The sequence below is a fragment of the Typha angustifolia genome, chromosome 1 (genome assembly GCF_048772165.1).
Source record: "Typha angustifolia cultivar Huaian chromosome 1, ASM4877216v1, whole genome shotgun sequence".
Classification (NCBI taxonomy): Eukaryota; Viridiplantae; Streptophyta; class Magnoliopsida; order Poales; family Typhaceae; genus Typha; species Typha angustifolia.
Genome location: NC_133239.1, coordinates 7,455,461 through 7,478,373, shown reverse-complemented (window position 1 = coordinate 7,478,373; position 22,913 = coordinate 7,455,461). Strand labels below are relative to the sequence as shown.

General features: G+C 36.1%; 1 protein-coding gene across 2 annotated transcripts; it reads right to left on the bottom strand.

Moving 5' to 3' along the window:
- Positions 1-781: 781 nt before the first annotated feature.
- LOC140758193 (F-box protein At1g70590) lies at positions 782-22,689 on the bottom strand. Of its 2 annotated transcripts, none has more exons than XM_073094283.1 (4): positions 22,033-22,688; positions 17,983-18,116; positions 1,531-1,713; positions 782-1,143 (listed from the first exon to the last, which is right to left on the bottom strand). In XM_073094283.1, exons 1-4 carry the CDS (start codon positions 22,565-22,567, stop codon positions 973-975), a joined length of 1,023 nt encoding a protein of 340 aa, XP_072950384.1. In that variant the 5' UTR covers positions 22,568-22,688; the 3' UTR covers positions 782-972. The 2 variants fall into 2 exon arrangements, with proteins under 2 accessions (XP_072950384.1, XP_072950390.1); XM_073094289.1 differs by having other exon boundaries at positions 982-1,139; positions 22,033-22,689.
- Between the last annotated feature and the right edge of the window lie 224 nt (positions 22,690-22,913).

Sequence of the window (22,913 nt, the reverse complement as noted above, 5' to 3'; positions counted from 1 at the left end):
AAATTTCCATGTCACGCAGCATGCTGGCAACATCTCCCCTACTATTCTTCTTTCAGATGATCTTCATCTTTTCCTTGTCAGAACGCCTCTTCTTTAGAATCTCCTTCGATACTACCAAGACGACATCCATTAGTGAGTCGATGAAGCCCTCCGATGCATAACCTTTACTGGCTCTCTAAATGGCGGAGAGAAATACTTCAAGGTGGTAAAGGAGGAGAGGATAGCCGAGAAGCTCGTTTTGATTTTTTGCTAAGCCTTCCTTTTTCTTTTTTTATAGATGAAAGATATGAGAGTCCTGATGACAGAAGAGGTACCCCATTAAAGGAACTTCACCATAAAGTATTCTAACTAGTAATCTCCCTCTACAACCATCACTTTCCAAACCTCAATTTAGTAAGCCATTTGACGGTAATGAACTCCAATAAACATTTGGAGAAGCGGCCAAAATATCCCAATAACTCATCCAGAAAATTCCCATGCATGCAAGTTTTTCATCAAGATGAAATCGTAGTCTGGAGCAGACCGTTGTGCTACAGTATATTCAAACTAATCCACCATTATGGGACTATATTTGTAGGTACACACCTAACATACTAAAACATCACCATTACTCAAACAGTAGTGTACTATAAATGAACGCCACCGGTGAGAATGATTTTTCCTCTGTATCACTTGCAAGTTGTTCTTCAAAGATTACTTGTAGTATTACATCTATGATGTTGCAATAAAAATCCGATTCATCTTTCTCAGGGAGAAAGGCATTCCCTCCTATCAAATCAGATTTATCACAATGATGCAGTCATGCTGTGTAGAATTGCATTGCTTTGCTGATAATTACAAGTAACGGCATGCAAGGTACTAGTCCCTTATATTTTTTTCTCAAATAAAAAAAATAAAATCAAAAGATAAGAGAAGGGTACTAGTCCCTAATATGAACAGTTCCTTGGGAGGAAGTGAACAGCCAATTCTTTATTATCGGCAACGATATTGTGATGGTTTCCATGTGTTAACCACTGACATCACCTGATCTCGACTATTTTGTGGGAGTGACTCAAAAATCACATTCTTGATATGTGAAGCAGCAGTGTTTCCAGCTCGTGTGGCCAATTCAAGGTACACAAGGGCCCTCACCCAATCCCCTGACTAGCAAAGAAATAAACATATAAATAGGCGTAGAAGAAATACTCAAAGCAAGTCAATCAAGTTGAATAATGTAATTATTGTTACACTAAAACATTACCAAATATCAAGGGCAATAGACGATTGTTATGTATTCCTAATAACAATAAGGTTATGCAAGGAATTCTGATCTTGGCAGATTGTATATTGCGACAAGTTGTATAGAGGGCAAACAGAAAAGTCAATGACCCACTCAATCTGAAAAGAGATTACTTTTCCTTCTTCATTTTTTAAATCTTTAATTCTTATATTGTAAATAAAGAGTCCTGGCAGCTAGAGCTCCTCTTAAAATTATTGACAAACTATCTCCAAATAGAGGGAAAAAAAATGCATGTAAAGTTATCGACATACCAAAAAGATTTTAAGGCCATGCTCATATTGAGCCTTCTTGTGACCACAGTCTGCTGCAAGTTTCATCCATCTTTTTGCATAAAGAGTGTTCTGTGGAAAGCCTTCACCAGAGAAATAACACAAGGAAGTATTATACATGGCACGTACATTTCCCCCCTCTGCAGCTTGTTTATACCACTTTGCCTGAATCATACACTTTGCTCAGTTCCATATAGTATCCATGAAGTAATATTGATAAACAGTTTATATACTCAACAAAGATTTAAATTGCATAAGAAACAAAAAAAGAAAAGATTTCCCCCAAAAGAACGAAAACCATAAAATAGTTAGTTGAATAGACAATAAAGGAACATCTGCGCCTACATTTAAAATTAAAATATCACAATAATAACATACTATGTTTCAATTTCCATGAATCTGCCCCAGCCAAAAAGCTGGATAGTACCCTTCACTTATCACTGCACTTCTGCTACAGTGGTTCTACGGCACTAACTTGGAACTGTAGACCATCCACATATGAGGTGGTGAGACTGTAAGATAAACCAGATGTCAACTCTGAAGAAGTGCTCAGAGACATGGATCATGGCTCATCTAAAGTTTAGATCATTCCAAAAGAAGTTGCTAGCAAGTCTGTTGTTTCTGTCACATTTTGACACATTAAAACCAGTGCAGATAAAGTACAGATCACTGCAACAAAGATGTTCTAACAGCAGGAAGTTCATCCAATAAGTAGTATTTTTCTATTTGAAGCATGATAAGCTGAACATGGGTATGAAAGAAACATATAATAATAATAATAATAATAATAATAATAATAATAATAATTATTATTATTATTATTATAATAATAATAATAATAATAATAATAATAATAGTAATAATAATAATAATATTAATACCATAATAATAGTAATAACAAAGGAATGCATGATAAACAAGACAAAAAAGAAAAAAACTGGAATTCTATTAATAATTAAATTGAGTTATTTTATTTAGGATAGATGGTACCATCTGGTGTGTTGATAAGGCTTGTCTCTTGCATTATGAGTTGAAGTCTTAAAATAGCCTTTCCAAAGATGAGGGTAAGGTGACATATGTCTCCTCCTCAAACTCCACGTCACCTCCTCAAACTCCACATAGGCGGAAGCCTAGTGATTCTATTTAAAACTCTGGAGATTTTGAGGCCATAGAACCATTTATCATAATGATTCTAGAGGGACTACTGGAGTGTTAGGTTGGCCTTGATCCTTTTGGACCTTTTGGCCAACCGGACTTCTAGAAAATGATTTTCATGAGTCCAGGCATGCGACTCCAACAAATGTGGTGACACGATACCTGACATTCCACAAGGTCCCTATAGCATCTTCTATTGGAACAATATTTAGATTTTAATTTTTAGACCTAAAGCGTAGGTCAAGCTTGTGAATAGGCCAACAAGTATTAATTTTTGGGAAAGTAACCTAGCAGTGGTACATTAGAAAACTAAGACGAGCAACTACCTCAGCACTGATAATCTATCAGTGACCTAATAGAATTAACTAATTATGAATAAGGTGATAAATTAACTAGGTATGACTTTTTTTAGATATTAAAATCTGACCTGATTTATGAATTTAGTTGCAAAAGGATAGAATCAAGTGGCACATAAACTTTGACTATTACATATATGGCATGTTATTGGTGATTTAGCTAAAAGGGTGTTCCAATCCACAATGCTCCACTGAATAATTCAAATGTTTCAAAACAGACCCTTCCATTAGCCTACTGTTCTCTTTTCTGTCCAGAATTAATATGCAAATGATGCAAGATTAATTTTTACTCTCATTTATCCGGAATATTTTCTCATCTTCCTCCCTAAACTTATACTGGACAATTATACTCTTTCCTTCTCCTCTTCTCCCAACATTTCCCTCTCTCGCTTCCTATTATTCTCCTTCCTCTCAATCTCTCTTGACTTTTCTCCCCTTTCCTATCCCTACATTTTCTCTCTCAATACCAAGTTATATGGTGATATTGCTTCAAATTTCTCTTTGTGCTCTCTATTGCTCCCAGTCTCTATCAAACTCTCTCTTTCACTACATCCCAAATATGCACAAGGATAGAGGGCAATTTTATAAATTAATTTTTCAGTCACCAATCTTAGTGTCACATTTTTTTCTTTTCTTTAGAGAATATAAGTGATAATGGGTCATAGTTCAAGAGGTCTAGGTGTAATTTAGCCTAAATTGAAAGGACTTTAATAAGGATTTAATAAAATGGCTAAGGAGCCTAATAAAAGACACATATTAAAAACCATCCAAAGAAGAATTAAACATCTAACTAAAACTTTCTAATGGTGAACTGATGCGGACATCACTGATAGGACTCGATGGCGTGTGTACCAGCACAGAAGGCATCGACAGTTGATGATTCTTCTTATAGAAATTTGGTTATGATTTTTATTTATTTGGGATGTTTTTTGTTTATCTTCTATGTAGGATGTTTTTTGCTTAATTCCATTGTAGGTCTATATATAAATCCGTTATATTTTCTTTGAAGGTTAATGAAAGTTTATGTGATTTTGCTCTCTAAAGAATTTTGGTGTGAAACCGTTTTTAAGGTGGAGGTATGAAACCCCATTCCTTTCTTTCATACTTCCTTCTTCATCTCTCTCTCCACCACGTTTCATCATTTTTGCCATTAGAGCGAAGGATCCCAGTTTATAGATATCCCTCCTCCTGGGTTCTACACCACTCCACATTTGTTCTTCGCACGACCAATCGCTCCACGAACACCGGAACGTCAAAAAATCCAACGCACGACGAGCAAGGAAATTACTGTCGACAAGGAATAAAAAGAGTCCGTTGTCATAGCAGAATCACCACCACGTAAGATTCCAAGTCCTTCAAAAAATTATTGGTTGTTGCATTATTTAGTGATCTACTTGATCTGCTGCCTAGATTCATCTTTATTTTCATTATAGATTGAAAAAAAAGAAAAAAAACTGCACGTCTCTTTTGCTATAAAAATAAAAATAAAAATAAAAAATCAAATTTCAATATTTTAATATTTTGAAATTTCGAATTTTCCATTTTGGCTTTTAATTTCTCTTAGAATTCCAACAAACTCCTTTCCCTAAACTTCCTATAAAATTTCATTTTTCTTCTCAACATCCCAACAAATCCCATCTTTCCTAAACTTCTACCAAACTGCCTTTTTTTCTTCTCTCTCCAATATTTCCAATTTTTGAAATTTCCCCTCCCTAAATTGAAATCAATCCATTCAAATCAGCTCCAAGCCCAAACCCATTAGCCACCTAACCCAAACTCACTCACACCCATTAACCCAAATACTTCCAACCCAACCCAACCCCATTAAACCCATCAAACTTAAACCCAAAACCCATTAATCCAAAACCCAAAACCTATTAATCTAACTCAACCGGCTAGTCATCATCATCTCAACCCGTTAGCCATCTTCATCCCCAACCTCCCCTCACCTCACACCGAGCCCTAGCCCAATTCCCTATCACTACTTGCCCGGCCCCGACGACGCCGCCCCAACACCGTCGCTCCACCTAACGACACCGCCTCAATGCCATTGCTCCACCCGACGACGCTGCCTCTACCCGTTTGCTCCACCCGATGATAGCGACGCTGCATCGACGCCTTCCACCGACAACGCCGCTACTAGGACTTCTCGATAGCGATGCCCTCTTTCTTCGCCGCCGACGACTTCATTCTTCACTGGCGATGCCGTCCCTCTTGATGCCTGCACCCGACGCCCATGCTTTGATCTCCCGTCACCTTCATAGAGATTGATCACTACCTACCGGAGGGAGTGATCGTTGTGCCTTGTTCTCCACCATGGCTGACTGTGACCACTACCGCTAGACCGTCTGATCTCTTAATTGTCTTAGGCATTGCTGCTGACACCGTCGACATTGCTGTTGTGTCGTTCATTTGTGCTGACAGAAGGGACCTGCACCACAAGTAATAGTGGACGAAGAGAGGAGAAAGAAGAGTTGAAAAAAAAATTAAATTTCATTTTTTTAGATAGTCAGGTACACGCTCTTTTCATCATATTAAATACTTTTGGGCCATTCTTTTCTAGTATCATCTCTAAACTTTTCTAGTGAGGGAAAGATTACATAGAAACCTTATATGCTTTAGTCTTGATATTAAGAAATTTAATATTAATATTAATATTATGTTATGTTAATATTATAACAACACTAGTCTTGCCGAATAGAATATTAATATTATGTTAATTTTTGGAAAGAAATTTAAAGGGCTTGACATTTATTAAATGTGACTTTTGTTTAAAAACTATTAAATCTTGGCATTAGTCTTTGAATTTCCTGATTAGAAATTTAAATTCAATTGAGTATTCACTTTTAAGATTTTTCTTGACTGCATATCATATCATATTATATCATATCATATCATATCATTTAGATCAAGACATTTGTATTGGATCAAATTTAGGGGACATCTGCATTCCATTAGGTTACAACACTATTTAATTTTGCTTAAATTAGCAAGCATAAAATAAAATAAAAGCAACACTTAACTTATTCATTGCATATTAGTGTATGGCAACACGTAGAGGTAAAGCTTATCTTCTCAGTGATTCTAGTGAGTTCAGCAGTAGAAGTATGGATCCCAAACTTATGAAGAACTTTACAGGTCAACTAGGTATCTTAGTTCAACGAGTCAGAGATACTCAAGATACTTTGCTTGGGTATCAACGGGTGACCGACGAACGACTACATAAGGTAGAAAGACCCCGTGAGCACACCACTCTTCAAAATAATTACCGCCTTGACCCTGAACATGGTGAATCTCCCACTCTTTTACCTCGTCAACACTTTCAAGGGAATAAGCAAGATCCTGATGAATAGTACCTTTGATGCATTAAAGTTGATACTCCGATGTTTGATAGTCGTTTAGATCTACAGTACTTCTTGGACTGGATCAAAGACATGAATCGTCACTTTAAATGGTATGATATATCAAAAACCCGAAAGGTCAGATTTGCTGCCATGAAATTGACTGGGCAAGCAAATCAATATTGGACCAACGTTGAGATTCTTCGTCAGATTAGAGGTGAGCTGATATGAAAAATAAGCTAAAACGTAAATATCTCCACCTTCTTATTACTCTAAACTTCTAGACAGATTGAACCTACTTACCCAAGGGAGTAAGTCAGCTAAGGATTACATTGCAGCTTTTGATGAATTGCTAGTTCGGAGCAACGTAATCGAGTCGGAAACCCCCATGCAAATCTTGTCTAGATTTAGAACTGACCCGCGCAAATATTTGAGAAGTGAACTTTTTGCCCGTAACGTTAATACTATAAAAAAAGCTTACAACTTAGTTCAAGACTAGGAGTCTAGACCTAACCACATCTCAAGAAATTACGAAACAAGACCTCAAATTCAAAAATCCACCACAGGTCCTCATCAAGCCAAATCTACCAATTAATCTTTTAATCGATCTGCTCCTAGCTCTTCACAATCCAAAGTAGAATACAAAGGTAAGAGTGTCGAGAAAGACTTTTCTAAAATTAATCCCTGGGTCAAATGCTAAAAGTGTCAAGGCTATGGATATGTTGCTGCAAATTGTGCAAGCCCATATAAAATAAGCTTATTTGAGGAACCCTTCAAAAAAAACTCCGAACAAGACTTTGATGGATATGTTCACCATATAGACGGTGAAGGAGATTTTAAAGACGAAGAGGAAGATACTCTAGGATGCCTAAGGCACATAGATTCCACAAGGTTACATGTCATCAAATGTGCCCTATCTCAACCTAAAGTCAATGATGATTGGAGGCATAGCTCCATCTTCCACACGTTCACAAAAATTGAAGACAAAAATTACAAAGTAATTGTGGATAGTGTGAGCTGCATAAATGCCGTGTCCTCCACCATTATTTCTAAACTAAACTTGAGCGCGGTTTCCTATCATAATTCTTATAAGGTTTTGTGGATCAATTTAACCACGCTAGAGATAAAAGAGCGTTTTTTGGTTCTAATTGAATTCACGACTTATAAGAATAGAATCTAGTGAGATATATTGACCATGGATGTGGGTCAAATTATCCTTGGAAGGCCTTGGCTATTTGATAATGATATGCATATTTATGGTCGTTCAAATATTTGCATGTTTGAACACGAGAGTAAGAAAATCAAAATTCTTCCATCACAGCCTAGAAATGATAAGATGGAAAAGAAGTATGATCCCATCCACTCGGACAATAAAGTCAGCCTGATTAGTGCGCAAAGCATTGAACGTGAGATGAGTAAAGGAACTCCTACTCCGATTCTTGTTGCTCAAGAAATCCTAAATGAGCCTAATGAATCAATTTCTTTTGAAACCACTGCCGTGATTGAGGAATTCTCGGATGTCTTTCCGGAGGATCTCCCAGATAACTTGCCACCAATGTGAGATATTCAACATGCTATCAATTTCGTCCTGGGTGCATCTCTTCCTAACTTGTCTCATTACAGATTTAACCCAACTAAACATATTGAACTCAAACAGCAAGTTGACGAGTTATTAAGAAAATGTTTTTGGAAGGAAAGTCTAAGTCCTTACGCAGTTCCCGCATTGTTAACGCCAAAGAAAGATGGAACTTGACACATGTGCATTGATAGCTGCGCCATTATCGGTAAAATACCGTTTTCCTATTTCTCGTTTGGACGATATGCTAGACATGATGGCAAGAGCCACAATCTTTTCAAAGATAGATTTAAAAAGTGGCTATCACCAAATTTGTATACGCCCTGACGATGAATGGAAAACTGCGTTTAAAACAAAAGATAGGTTATATGAATGGATGGTCATGCCTTTTGGCTTGACTAATACTCCAAGTACTTTTATGATAGTGATGACTCAAATATTACGAACTTTTATGGGACAATTTTTAGTCGTATACTTTGATGACATCTTTATCTACAGTCGATCTCAGGAGCAACATATAGACCATCTTCATCAAGTCTGCGTTGTCTTAAGAAAAGCGCTTATGCAGCTTGCGTGGTGGGGCGCCACGCGCCCACTGCCACTGCCGCAGTCAATTGGCTGCGACCAGCTGGCCGCGACGGGCCCCGGCGCCGCCGCTACCCCTCCTCCACCGCCTTCCTTCTCTCTCTTTAAATTTCTCTCTCTATCTCTCTCTCGATCACTCTCTCACTCTACTCTCTCTCGCACTCCTTCCTCTGCTTGTTGCCAACGTCGGCCCGCCGCCACCTCCCCGAAGCCACCGTTGCCGGTGAGATCCCTCGTTCCCCCTCTCTTTCCTTTGCTTCCTCTCTCTCGCCCTTTCTCTTTCTTGCCCCGAGCTCGGGCTCGTCGGAGCCGAGCCGCCGACGAAAGGCCGGCCGCTGGCTAGCCAGCAGCAGCTGGTGCCCTCCCCGCCGACCCGGGTCTGCACTTCCCTCCCTTCTCTTCCTTCTTCCTCCTTCTTCTTCGTTTCTTTTTCCTCTTCCTCAGCTGTTTCTTCTCTTTCTTTTGTTCCTACGACAATACTAGGCTCGACCCAGCACTGTAGCATGCCAGTGCTAGACCAAGCCCATCATACTTATTTTTTACTTTATTTTATTTTTATTATTATTTATTTAGGCATTTCTTTCTTAATTAATACAGATAATTTTAGACATTAATTATTTTAATAATAACGTATATTCCTCAACATAATTATTGTTAATTATGATTAATTAAGTTATAAACTATTACACACAAATATAGGTAATACTTATATTTATTTATTTATTTACTTATATGTTTATTAGATTAATATATACAGATCTGTAAATTATAATTATTAGATTTATATTCTAATATTCTTATAATACATTTTAGGTAATTCTATTAATTTATTATGTATTATTATTTTGCAACAAATTAAATACTAGGCCCATTTAGTTATTTATTTATTATTATATCGAGTAAAGACTACATAGTCCCTAATTAATCAAGATAGGGTATGAATTATAAAACTAATTATAATTAGACCTTGTTTATACTTATAGTTATTTAGCTTTTATTTTATTTTATAATTATAAATTTAGAAATATTCTTATATAAAAGAAAATGAACCTCTTCCCCTCATACTATAATTAGCATTTTATGATAATAGTATAATTATAGTATTTGAATCGTACCTACAATATAGATCTAGTTATGTAATCAAAAATAAAAAGAAGTGAACCTAAGCCTAACAAACCTTTATATTTTAATTGAATTAATTCTAATTAGATAAACGGCTAACATCATACTATTTAAATATTTTCAGATCCCGAACTCCTTATTTGAAACCCCGTGGACCTTACTAGCGATGAGTTGTTACTTGGTTGATCGACGGATGTGAGGGATACGTGGATTATGTCTTCTGATCAAGGGTGAGTAGTCTTATCCCCTAGATACCTTTCTCAAATTAGAATATATTATATATTATGTATATGCATGTTTTGGCCTCCAGCATGATTATGATTTTATCTAGAGATGATTTCAATCAAGCATATTTTATCATACATTTGATTAGGCTGATCTGAAATATGAGTATATTGGTGATATATAGAAATGATTGAAGATGATTCTACTGCTATAATTGTATACCGAGATGATCTCTAGCATGAGTGTGCATGTGATAGACTAGTAGGAGTATGTATGTGTTAGATACATGGTTAGAGACTGCATTGCATCATTTTTCTCTTGATTCCTGTTCCATCTAAAATTCCTATTATGCGTTGACTTGTTATCATACTGGATATATGCATATGATCTGGCATTTAGAAGGAAAACATGAAACGTGATTGATAGGATAGTTGATAGAAAGTCTGAGGATACCCGAGTAGGCGCCAGGGTTAGGGGTGCCTGGAGTGATGATTATTGTCACTAATATGCGATATCTCGTGGCCCATGTTCGAGGTCAGTTGAGTCTGTGCGCACAGACAATCAGACACATGCCGTTCACTAGGGCATACGTGACGAGTTATCCTCACGAGGTTTCTATCAGCTAAGAGGGTGCCCAATCTGGATGGATTTTGATATACCTTTAGCGTATGACAGGGTATGATTATGACTGAGATACCCTTAGCGTATGGCAGGGTATGTTTTGAGCCTACGGGCAGGATGTTGAGATCAAGTACCGGATGTTGATTATGCACAGTGGTCTAGTATGATGATAATATATAGAGATGGCATTGATGACTGAGATGTTGAAAAATGCATATAATTTCATTATCTGATTACCTGATTATTGAGTGGTTAATATACATCATATATGGTTGCATTTAATATCAAAGCATTGTCATGGTCAGCATGCATTATGTATCATATTAGAGAGAGAGTTATGATGATCGTATGACGTGGTGACATGTTTATTCATTGTCGAGGATTATGTACTCTTATCAGTTATGACATATTATCTATTTTTTATTTATATATTATTGAGGATACACTCATATACTCATTCATGACATGATGCTCTTTCTGATTTATATTATTCAGTATATGATTTTCTCTCTGTTTGGCATCACTGATTCGGGGTAAGGTCTATTCACTGAGTCTTTTGCTCATGACTCTATTTTTTTCTAACCCTTTAGATATGTGATGCGTGATAGCGACTTGAGATATCTCGAGAAGATATTTTAGAGCGATGATGAGGTGAGCTATAGATGCGAGACGATATAGATGATAGTTTATATAGAAATTGAGTTACACCATTATTTGATATTTGTACTCTTTTGTATTAGACAATGATTTGTATAATACAGGTCGAATCATAGTGCACTTGTGTATCCGTTGTTTAGTTGTATCTTGATAGTTTGTTGTGGCTTGTGTGAGTCCTGCCAGATTAGGTAGTGGTCTAGTGTATATCATTGTGGACTTGGATATTCATATTTTAACAGATTTGTTTGGTTAATAATATGATATATTTGGTAATGGATTATGTGAGTATGAATGTGTTAGTAGGTATTATTTGATGATGTCATAATTATATGTGCATAGGAGAGTATCTGTGCGTGACGAGCTCCACCCGACCTGTCGCATGCATCGCGTATGCCGTGTGAGCGCGTGGGCATGCACGTGCCCGTGCCAGGCGGGGGCATTACAGCATCAGTGGAAAGCACCTACTGGTGGTGGAGAAGTTGGTGGCTATGAGGAGTCTAGTAAAGGAAGGAATTGGGTTGACATTAAGGTAGGTTTATCAGATATGTTGAGGTTGAAGATAACTTAAGGCTAAGGTGGAAATGGGGTTGGGGTTAAGACTAATGGGTCGGATTGGGTTAGGTGCTAATAGATTTGGATATGGTTGAGTTGGTAAGCTAATTTGGTTTGGGTTTAGGTTGGTTTGGGTTCAAGTAGGTTTGAGTTTAATAAGTTGGTCAAGGTGAGAGAATTTTGGTATTTTGGGGGGAAGTTAAAATTTGAATTTTTGGTAGATACGGTAAGAAAGAAAAGAAAGGGAATTTTAATATTTTGGGGGAAAATTTTTAAATTTAAACTTTGGAATAGGTTTGGGTAGTTTTTGGATAGTTAGGATTTGCTGAGAGGGTTAGGGAAAAAGATTTGTTGAAATCTCAAGGAAAGGATAAGCAACTAGAATTTGAAATTCAAAATTTCAAAATTCACAAAATTCAAAATTCACAAAATTCAAAATTTTGAAAATTCAAAATTCGTTGAGATGCGAAATTTTTTTCTTTTTTTTGCTCATCAATAGCAAAGAAGAAGGTTGATTTAGGCCATGATGGACTATCGGATAATGCAAGAATACTCCACGTTGGGTCGAATCTTACTTCGCAATTTTAGATTGATGACTGATTCCTCTCGCTCCTCTACAACGACGATCTCCTCATGCGATAATGATCCGATATTCGTGATGCAAGTGTCAAATGAAGGACAAGAGCGACATAGAACCTGGAAGGCGGACCCATCTATACATGGTAACACTGGTGATAAAGGTTGGGGAAGATGAGTAGCATGGGTAAATTAATGGGGGACGGAGACAAAAAATATAATTTGGAGAAAATTTGAATCTTAAAAACCTATCACTCTAATACCAAAATGATGTGAAACAATTAGATCGTTAGAATTCTAGGAACGATGATGGTGAAAGAAAAAGAAAAAGAATGGGGTTTCACACCTATCTCAACAAGGGTTTCATACTCAAAACTCATATTGGAGATCTCAAAAAAATTTCATTTCTTCATTAAACTGATTGTGTAAAAAGCTAGTTTATATATAGACCTTACAAATGACAATAAACAAATAACACCCTAAACAATTACGAAAAAGCAAATATAACCTTAAACACCATAAATAACAAATGTATAATAACAATAATTGACTTAAGACTAATTTCCTGAAGAAAGAACTGCACTGATACATTCGTTTGTGTAATATGTCACTGATGTCTAAATCTCAAAACTTTCTGATTTCAGCAGTAAAAATAGAAAAAAAGAGAAAGGAATAGATATGAGAAGGAAATAGAAACAGCATAGTAAAAACAAACAAAGGATTTTTTATACTAGAATTGGTAACACTAGTTATGCACTTTTCTAACCCAACTGATGAATTGCATAGTCTAATTTACCCAAATTGAATGTGACAGAATGCAAGAAGCCAAGAACCTTAGCTTTCACTGAAAGCTCCTCATCATGCAGATTGAATCACCAGGATATCGCATATCATGTATAAATATTTCTGAGACCAACATGAATGCCCCAAACATATCTAGAGAATTAAGAATCCATTGGACTATGCATACAAGGTAAATGACTATCAGACTTCCAAGAATATTATGAGAGCAAGACCATAAACTTCTGCTACAATAAGCAGCTTGTCCCCGAATGACTATTGAAGCAATATTTCTTCCTAATCACACACTTGAGAAAGTTCATGAAATTGCAAAATATGGACCAGAATACCCTATCTTTCATCATAAAAAGTCAAAGATTTTATGATGATGTTTGATAAATCTTCAAAATCGTGTACAAGATCTGAATTTAGAGGATGATTAGTAAAATAAAGAAATTCCAATCAGTTTGGTTGTTTGTCATCAAAATTTATTCACAAATTATCTCTTTTAACACAGTTTGAACCCTTTGGTCCTGCACTGGTTGTTATATGTTGCTTATGTGGCAAACTAGCAATCAATCTGAAACCAGATGCATGTGCTTTTAAATGCTCTTCTACTATATGCGGTAGGACGAGTAGCAGAATGAAGCTAGGATTTTAGCCTTAAAATCGATTGCAGACATCTTGAAGAAATTGATGACATAAAAAGAAGATGCTCCCAGTAATAAGGTTTTGATTTTTGCAAGATCTAATACCAACTAGCATTGTTCCATATCTCTAAACTTTAAAGGATAGCAATGGTAGGGCATAATTCAAAAGTCAGTCAGTTATTCAATTAGTTCGGGTTGTTTATCTTCTAGTAAATGGAATCTTACAATGAAACAATTATGAGATTATACACTGGAAATTTAATAGAGGAAATTTTTGAATGGACAAACTGGGAAATATGTTATGGGAATATGAAAAAATATATAGATGACCAAGAGAATGCAAAAAGGAGTCAATAAATGGGGTTAAGCTATATATATATAATATTCTTGACATCTTAAGATGAAATATTAATGCCAAGGTTATGCACTGATGTTGGATTCATAGATGAACATCTTCACATTGTTCAGCTGAAAGAAAAATTATGAAGCCACAATATATGAGAGATTCTGTTCTCGCGAATAAAGGGAATAAGTTATAGGGACTTGCATGAGAAAGGAGATAATGGCATCAAAACTTTTAAGGAACTCTTATTGCTTAAAATAACTCACCTTCTATCTCCAAATATTTGATAATGGTCTTTTGTGTATTAATACAAAAGACTAGATATCTCGCAGACTGAACATATTTCAACTTTACCGTGTCTACACTTCCATGGAAGGATAAATTACGATAACAGATGCAAATTGAGATGTGAAGAACACCCAATGTTGGCATATCTCTACAATGAAAATGGAAGGAAGTATATACTTCCTCAATTAAACTAAGGATGAAAAAGATGAGAGGGCATCACTTTTGATGGTAAGGTTTGCCTCTTGCATCCAAGAGGCTACGAGTTCAAGTCTTGGAAACAACCTAAAAAGTGAGGGCAAAGTTGTATTCTTATCCCCTTCCAAAACCCTGCGTGGACAAGATTGAACACTCTTTACAAGATGAAGAAGATAGTCTTTAAAAAAAATAGAATATGTATGTACTTTGTTAGTCATAAGACTTCAATGAGTTTGGAATTTTATTTTGATACTGATAAACAATGTATTTACTATTTAGTACACTATTTTGATGATAGCAAACAAGTTTCTTATAATAGCAATTAGCAAATGATAAACATTTTCAATTTAACCCAAAGGCTGAAATATTTCTGAATATGTGTTGGCATTCCATATATAAGTTTTAACTGGTATATGGTATTAATGTGATTCTTTTTATCTGAAAAAAAGACTCATTTATCTACATCTTTCTATAGTGAGATTTTTTTTATTCACATGTTTTATGTGTCAAACTTATGCCCTAAGTTAGAGACTGCAAAATGGTATTACAAACAAAGTCTTGACACATGTTTGATATTTTTATCATAACTTTCTATAGAGTGCTCTGATAGATGTGATTCCTCTTTCTGTGGAAAGTACCTTAATTAACTATAATACACACAGATTAATTATATTCGAACTTCAGCTATATGAAATAGGACCTAAAAATTGATTAATCATAGCTGTATTTTAGCATGGTACTATCTAGAGATAGGTTTGCCTCTTAGCTATAATTTTTCAACCAATTGTCAATTTGATGTGATTTTCATCAGGTTGGAAAGAGAACTCAAAAGTCTCAAATATCTACTACTTTGTTTCCAACAAAGAGTAAAAATTCAAATATTTTCTCAATCCAAAGGTGCTTCAACTCAGAGAACAAGATCTGGCCTTAATCTGGCCATATTGAAAGTTTTGCAAAAGAGTCTTAAATGCTGACAAATGGGGAAGTCCTTTCAAGCCTATAAAAAGATGTTCATGCCTCATATTAAAGCAAGAGTTTGGATAGCAAATTAAGGGAGACAAAAACGAACAAACTTTTTCAGCCTATATTAGAGAAGAAGAGAATATCACAATTTAACATTTCTTTTTTCTGAGCTTCGTTTGTAAATCAAATTTTTTGTGAGCGATTACACACTTTATATATTCTTTCTTTTAGAGACTATCTGTGAAGAAGGTAGAAGAGCTTTCTTAATTTGTGAGTGAAGGATCGGATAGATCTCTTGAAAAAATGTCAATGGACTTTTTGACACAAAACAAATATTGTTTTAAGGGGAGAGATTTTTGCTATAAATCTCATATATAAATGTCCGCTAGCACTTTAGGAAGTAATAGTTTATACTTTTACTGCATAGTGAATTTTAAGAAAAATTGGAGTGGATGTAGGCTTAGCCGAACAACTTTAAATCTTAGTGTTATTTTCCTCCCTCTTCCTTGCTTTTCTTTTTTATGTCTTCAAAACATACCCATATGAAACATTAAGCTTGTAATTTGCATTTCTCATTCTTGAAGTAAAAAATTGTGTTTTTCAATATTATCACAATTTGTACATACATTTGCATACTTAAATTTTTTATCTATGTTTTAAGTTTGTTCTTTTATCTTTGATTTTTAGTTTGTAAATCCCCTTTCTACTCAAAGCTAGTATGTCATAAGCAAGAGTAGCTTTACAATCAAAATCCTAGCATTTAAGATGAAATTTTTCACTAAAGAAATGCAACATGGTAATTTATTAGTAAACGTAAAGAAATTTTGATCCAAAATAAGCAATTGCAATAAAAAGTCTAAGGGCAAATTACACTTTACCCTCCCACAATTTGGCTTAATTGCTAGTAATCCTCATGTATTTTTGATACACTTAGTTAGGATCTTTTCTTATTGCATTAATTATTTATTTTTATTAAAATAAAATTCATATAGGTCACGTTCGAACGCAGGAAGGATCGCGTTCGAACGCCTTTGTGAACGCTTGCATCAGTTTCACAAATACAAAGAACACATATTGTGCATTCGAACGCGATCGAGCGAGTTCGAACGCCCGCGTTCGAACGCCTGTATTACGTTCGCACATCCAGAGATGGAGCTTTTTGAGTGCATTCAAATACGATCGAGCACGTTCGAACGCAATCGGGTGTATTCGAACGTGATTGATAGGAATCTTGTAGAATTAGGATTTCATATTGTTTTAGGACTTGTTGGCTAGCTTCTATAAAAATATAGATGACAGCCAATTTCATTATGCTATTAGATTATTAGTTTCTTGCCTCCTATCTTCTCTCTATACTTCTCTCTCCTCCCTTTTTACCATCCTTCCACCTCTATCATTGGCAAGGCTTCTCCTAACTTCTAACCTCCCTCGACTGTCGAGTCACTCCTCTTCTTTGGGATCTCGACCACTTCGTTCCATTCGTCTACTTCCTTTAATCACATCCAAAATCCACCCTCATCTTCATACCCATCCATAACTTCTAACCTCCCTCGACTGTCGAGCCACTCCTCTTTTTTGGGATCTCAACCACTTCGTTCCATTCGTTTACTTTCCTTAATCACATCCAAAATCCACCCTCATCTCTATACCCATCCATAACCCTAACATCCACTCTACTCGTCACCACCATAAGTTATTCTATGTTTTCGTCTCTGCTACAGTTCGAATCTGCGAAGGGCATAAATACGAAAGTTGTAGATCAGGAAGTTACAAATCTAACCTAATTGGTTTCGTAATTTTCTGACTACCGAGAATATTTGACGAATATTTTCCCACGGTTGCACGGACTGTTTTCTGCAATAAATTCAGATCTTAAGGAATTATTCCGTAACCGATCTTTTGGTACAAGAACCCATCAAAGTAGTATCAGAGCGCATCAATTTTCAATTTAAGCATTTAACCTTCTATGATTTAGACCAAAGTACAATTGTTATTTTTTCCATCTATTTAACGATACCAACCATTGCTAGTCCCTAGATCGTGGCCAATAACTTCTCTCGCCAAAAAAGTGTACCCCTCTATTGTTGATCCATGAGTTAATATAAGAATTAAAATATAATTTCACCTTTCCATTAACGGTAAACTAACAGTTGCATCTTATCTAAACACGAAGAGTCAAATGCTTAAGTTTAAAATACAAGGAGATTACTTCCAATTGTAATTTCCCTAAAATTTAATTTTCTAAAAATAGGAGACACTAAGAATGAGATATGTCATGGCTAGAACCACACTTGTGATAATTAGAAAAATATAAAATATCAATTTATTAATCTACTCTAAAGGACAGTGCAAAATTGAGAGATAGAAAAATTAAAGCTCTAAATGGAATGTATTGAATTAAAATGATTATTGAAAATGCATAAGGCATCGCCAAAAGAAGATAACTTACAGCTTTGTGCATATTACATTCAACCCCTCGCCCTTTGTGCAAACATAGAGCCAAGTTATATTGAGCGCGAGCATTGCCTGACATCGCTGCTTGATAAAACCATTTTACAGCTTCCACTTGCTCTGGTGGATCAGCTGTCGAAAAAGGTTCATAGCACCAGCAGTAAAATATTAAAACAGCTACCAATATATGATAAAGAGTAGAAATACGAGGTACTAGACATGTTTGGTAAAAGATATATGAGGATAAATAGCATACAAAAAATATAGGTACATAACATCGTGAAAAGCAAGACATCAAACCTATGCAGCTATTAATCAAGAAAAAAACGCCATAGGGAAGCTAGATTATTGATGTGGGAGTTTACAGACCTCAAAGAGGTCATTTGCGAAGTTGATTGGAAGATGTGTTATACCAAAATTCAACCCAAGGCAAGTACTTCACCCACTACTTCAGACTCACTCTGCAAAGCAACACAAACATGTCTCTAGACAACGATTTAAGACCTAATCCACAAATGATCTAAAAGCTAATTTTATTTGATTTGACAACTCTAACGTCTAATGATAACTTAAAAATGTCAGATGGAAATTAAATAACTAAACAGAAAGAAAAGTAGTAGGCATCCTTGACTACAAAAATGAATTCACAAGGATGAGAAAAATCTCAGTTTGATATAGCCTCTCATGAGTTCTTGTATAAAGTTTTTTGAGATCATCCCTATCTTCATTCAATCTCAATGTGATCTCTCATCTCTATATTTCATCCACCGGCTTCAATAATGGATTTACTATCCTTTGTTCAATATTCATGAGGCTTTCGACAACCTATTTGACAGCATCTAACAAATCTAGAAAAGAAAAGAACGGGTCTTCTCATCTTCATACAATTTATTGTGAATCACAATAAACAGGCTATTTAACTTTTCTCTTTAACTCTTCTTTGGTACACTAACATTGTAATAACTAGAAAGAAAAAGAAATTCGAGCTCATGTGCACCTCCCTTTTCCTCTTCTTGTCTGTTACACAATGAGAGGAGTGGCCACAGAATTTCTGGCCTATTCCCAAATTCAATTTTGGTTCCTTCTATAAAATAAAACCCTAGATTCCCCTTTTTCCCTCACCGCAGCAACTTTTCTTTTCTTCATCTTCATTTCTTTTCGTCAGAATTTGCGTTGTGGGATCAGACCGTCGGAGTGATTGATGACCACCATGCGATTCACCAGTCAATCCTCTTCCACCCCTCATATTTAATTTAAAATTTAATAGGATAAATTAGAAATACCTATTTTTTGTTGTTTGCGACTTTGTCAATGAAATACGTCGGTCGGCACCTTTGGATCGCTGCCACACCATTACCGGAAGCTTTAAGTCTTTAGCCTTGGGCCATAGATGTCTTCTATGGGAGTCTCGTGGCTCAGATCGCTGTCGAGGGGGAAATTCCCCACCGTCGGTCTAGGAAGGTTTCATCCAAGGAGAAAACCTTATCTTCCTCCCTCATGCGAGGATCGACAATGATCTTAGGAGAAAGGGTCGACAAGCATAGGGAAAGAGCAACGCATGGTAGGTGACAATGAGTTGTTATCCTCTTTTTTACTTAGATGTTTCCAACTGGGCCAAGGCCAAGAAGCATCAGTAGGCCTAAAGCCCTAGTAACCTTCAATCTTCAATAACCACAATTCTACCTTCAGTTACTGAAGTAGATGTATAATAGAATTATTATTATAGTAAGGAATTATTATTATTTCAGAATTTGATCATGTTATTTAATATTTCGGTGTAGTACACTATTAAAATTTGTATATATACTATATTAGTATATATTATATTTATAAATGATTATTTTTAATTTTTTATATTAAAAATGCTAGACCATCTTGGCGCCCCCCTTCTGCCCAAGGACAATGCGGCGGGGTGACTGCTTGTCACTCGGGACCGCCTTTCAATACATGGCCATACTTTTTACCACCCCAACCATCATACACCACACATGGAAGATAAAGATAATAAAGTATAGGGCTATCCACACCGCATAAGAATAGATAATAGCAAATAGGGTTAAATAAGGCTAATCGAGATTTGAACTTTCGACCTCTAAAAAACTAAGCTCTAAACCTCTAATATTATGTTAGATAATTAATTAACCCAAAAGCTTAAATTGTTGAGTAACTGATCAATAATGTATATCATATATTTAAAAATCATTATGAATTTATTTCAAACACTCAAATATTGATGTAAAATGAAACATATGTCTGATTGATAAAATTTTAGGGATGGGATACTCAATTGAACAAGTAATTGAAATTTGAGCTTAAAAGTTAAAAGTTTTAGGGGTTTCCTATATATAAGATTTCAGCAATAAAAGAATTAGAATAGTCAAAAGACATGAAAATTCCCTAAAAAAGAAGGTTTCAAGTTTGGCACTAACCCAATGAAATAGTAACTTGCAGATAATACAAACAGATCTTTTTGCAACAAAGACTCTCTTTGCTGCAGGGATTCATCCAAAATCGCATTAGGGAAACAGAAACAATTGTTGGAAAGAAGAATAGCAGCAACAGCAACCAACTATTCTTTCAGGCTAGAAATAATTGCTAACCATAAAAGTGTCCTATTGCTATAGGTTTCACATATATCCTGATAGTTGAATGGTTCCCAAAGAAGGGAAAACTTACAACCAACTATTCTTTCAGGCTAGCAATAATTGCCATCTTATTAACCAAGAATCCTTCCAAGTTCTACTAATCTACTACTTAATATTCATAACATCTAATTTCACTTGATCTAGAAAAAAACTCATACTTAGGCTTACTCAAATGAAGTTGGCAAACCCAACCAACTGATCAAGGAAAAGGAAGTGTATTCATCTGTAGCTAGGTAACTTTCATTACTTCACTTGCTCCAGAGCACCCAATCTCTCCAGAAATATTGAGTAAGAAGCTATATTACTTGTTCTGTTCTTTTTAATTGAATTTCTGAGTATTAGAACCTTATATTTCAGCATTAAATTAAAGGAAAGGTTTCTACTAGAACAGATCCAAAACCTACTCCTGCTTCAAGATCAAGTTCAGAATGTAAGATTGAGTTTCAACTAAAACCAAAGAAACGCCAAAATCTCTTTTATCACTTTTCTCTGTCTAGCTAATGTATTTCTTCTAACTCTAGTTTTTGATGCATAAATTGAATAAAAGGTTCAATATAAACTGGCCATAACTCCAATAAAAATCCATAACTATTACAGGAAAGACGTGTATTTCATTTCAGCCCGGTCACTCATGGAAAGAGTTTTAGATTTGTTGCTATGGTATCCAGCCCCTTAAACGTCGAGGTCTTCTGGTTTATCCACAAAATAAAAAGTATAAAAATAACCATAAACAAATGTTATGAATAAACAGGGTTAGGTCAAGGTCTTCAAAGATATACCAATATTTCCCTTACTATAGTTTGCATGCTATGTATGTATATACTCACCTTCCATTTACTTTTTCGTATTATCTTACTTTCAAGATATATCTCCTTTTCTCTTTTCTTATTTTAAACTTATCTTAATATAAAATAGGCAAAGTGGTAATTAGAAGCTATACCAAAACATTGAGAAATTTATGATTTTGGTCGGTTCTAATTTTGTCTAAATTTTCTCATAAGCTTTTGCCTCTTTGACCATACTCTAGTATTTCAGTCTAAGCTAAAGCTGAAACTGATACGTCAAATTTAAAATAGACAAAGAGCAGTAACATAACGAAAGCAACCAATAATGAAAACTGTAACCATCAAATCTTGATATGGACAAAGGATAGGCAACAATCATCCAGCTCTCCTATCCTATAGTGAACAATCTTATTGTATCCTAGTACAAAACTGGAAAGTGAGATTAGACATCAGATAATTAGGTCTCTTTTGGTAACCTTTGGACCAAGAAAATATGCAACAAATTAAAGAAACATATCTTCAGTAACTTCAGACATATAGAGATAATTTCCAACATCAGATTAAATTCTCCTGGATAGTTTATGGACTGAAAGAAGATAGGCAAAGTTTCTACCATACATTCCAAATAGGAGATGCCAAGGTTACACTGTCCGACTGGATGCCCCAGCTCCGCGGCCTTCCTGTACAAATCTCTAGCTTTCTCCCTTTTTCCCATCTCCCAGTACAAAAGGCCCGCATCGACCATCGCAGCGACGGACCCACGGGAAGCAGCCTTGAGGAAAGACTCAAGGGCACGAACGCGATCAGGGCGAATGTCCATGCCAGCGTACCGGCCGTGCTTGAATCGCTTTCCCCAGACATAGAGCACCATGGCCTCCCGCAGTGGCTGCAACGCCTGCCGCCACGACCTGCACACCATGCTCGCGGCACGGAGGTCCGGCGCATCGAGCGCGGCAGCCACCTTCGTCAGCAGGTCGAACGGGAGATCTCCAAACCTTGCGGGCGGCGACGATGGAGGGGGGATGGATTTGATGGCTGTGCTCTGCTTCCGTTTCTTGGGGTGATGAGCATGCTGGTGTTTGTGGAAGGGGCGAGAAGAGAAGCGGGAGTCGGAGGTGGACGAGGAGACCGGCCATGTGCGGTATCGCTCCATAGTCGGCAGTGGTGGTACCGCGGTGGTGGTAGTTTGCGGATAGCTACGGGGTATTGGTCGATGGGGCCACTGGGATTACAGAAGCAGGAATTAACAAGTGAAGGGGAGGCGGTGGTCAGCGAGATATGTTTATTTGATTATATTCATAATTGAGCAGGTGGCCCAAAGCCGTGAAAAGTAAGTATGGGTTTAGGTTATAAAATATATAAATATTTATATATAAGTATGAGCCTAGATTCATCTCTATCCACCCCCCAACCAAAAGCAACTCAATTCGTCTCCGGTCGCAAAAAATTTGTGAAATGGAAGTCTTTTTCCATCCTCTCTGCCCCCTTATTCTTACAGT

Coding starts and splice junctions, on each gene's coding strand:
- LOC140758193 (XM_073094283.1), bottom strand. CDS start 22,567: ATGGAGCGATACCGCACATGGCCGGTCTCCTCGTCCACCTCCGACTCC. Junction 18,117..22,032: donor TGGCATCTCCTATTTGGAAT/GTATGGTAGAAA, acceptor CTTTTTCGACAG/CTGATCCACCAGAGCAAGTG. Junction 1,144..1,530: donor ATGGCCTTAAAATCTTTTTG/GTATGTCGATAA, acceptor TTTCTTTGCTAG/TCAGGGGATTGGGTGAGGGC.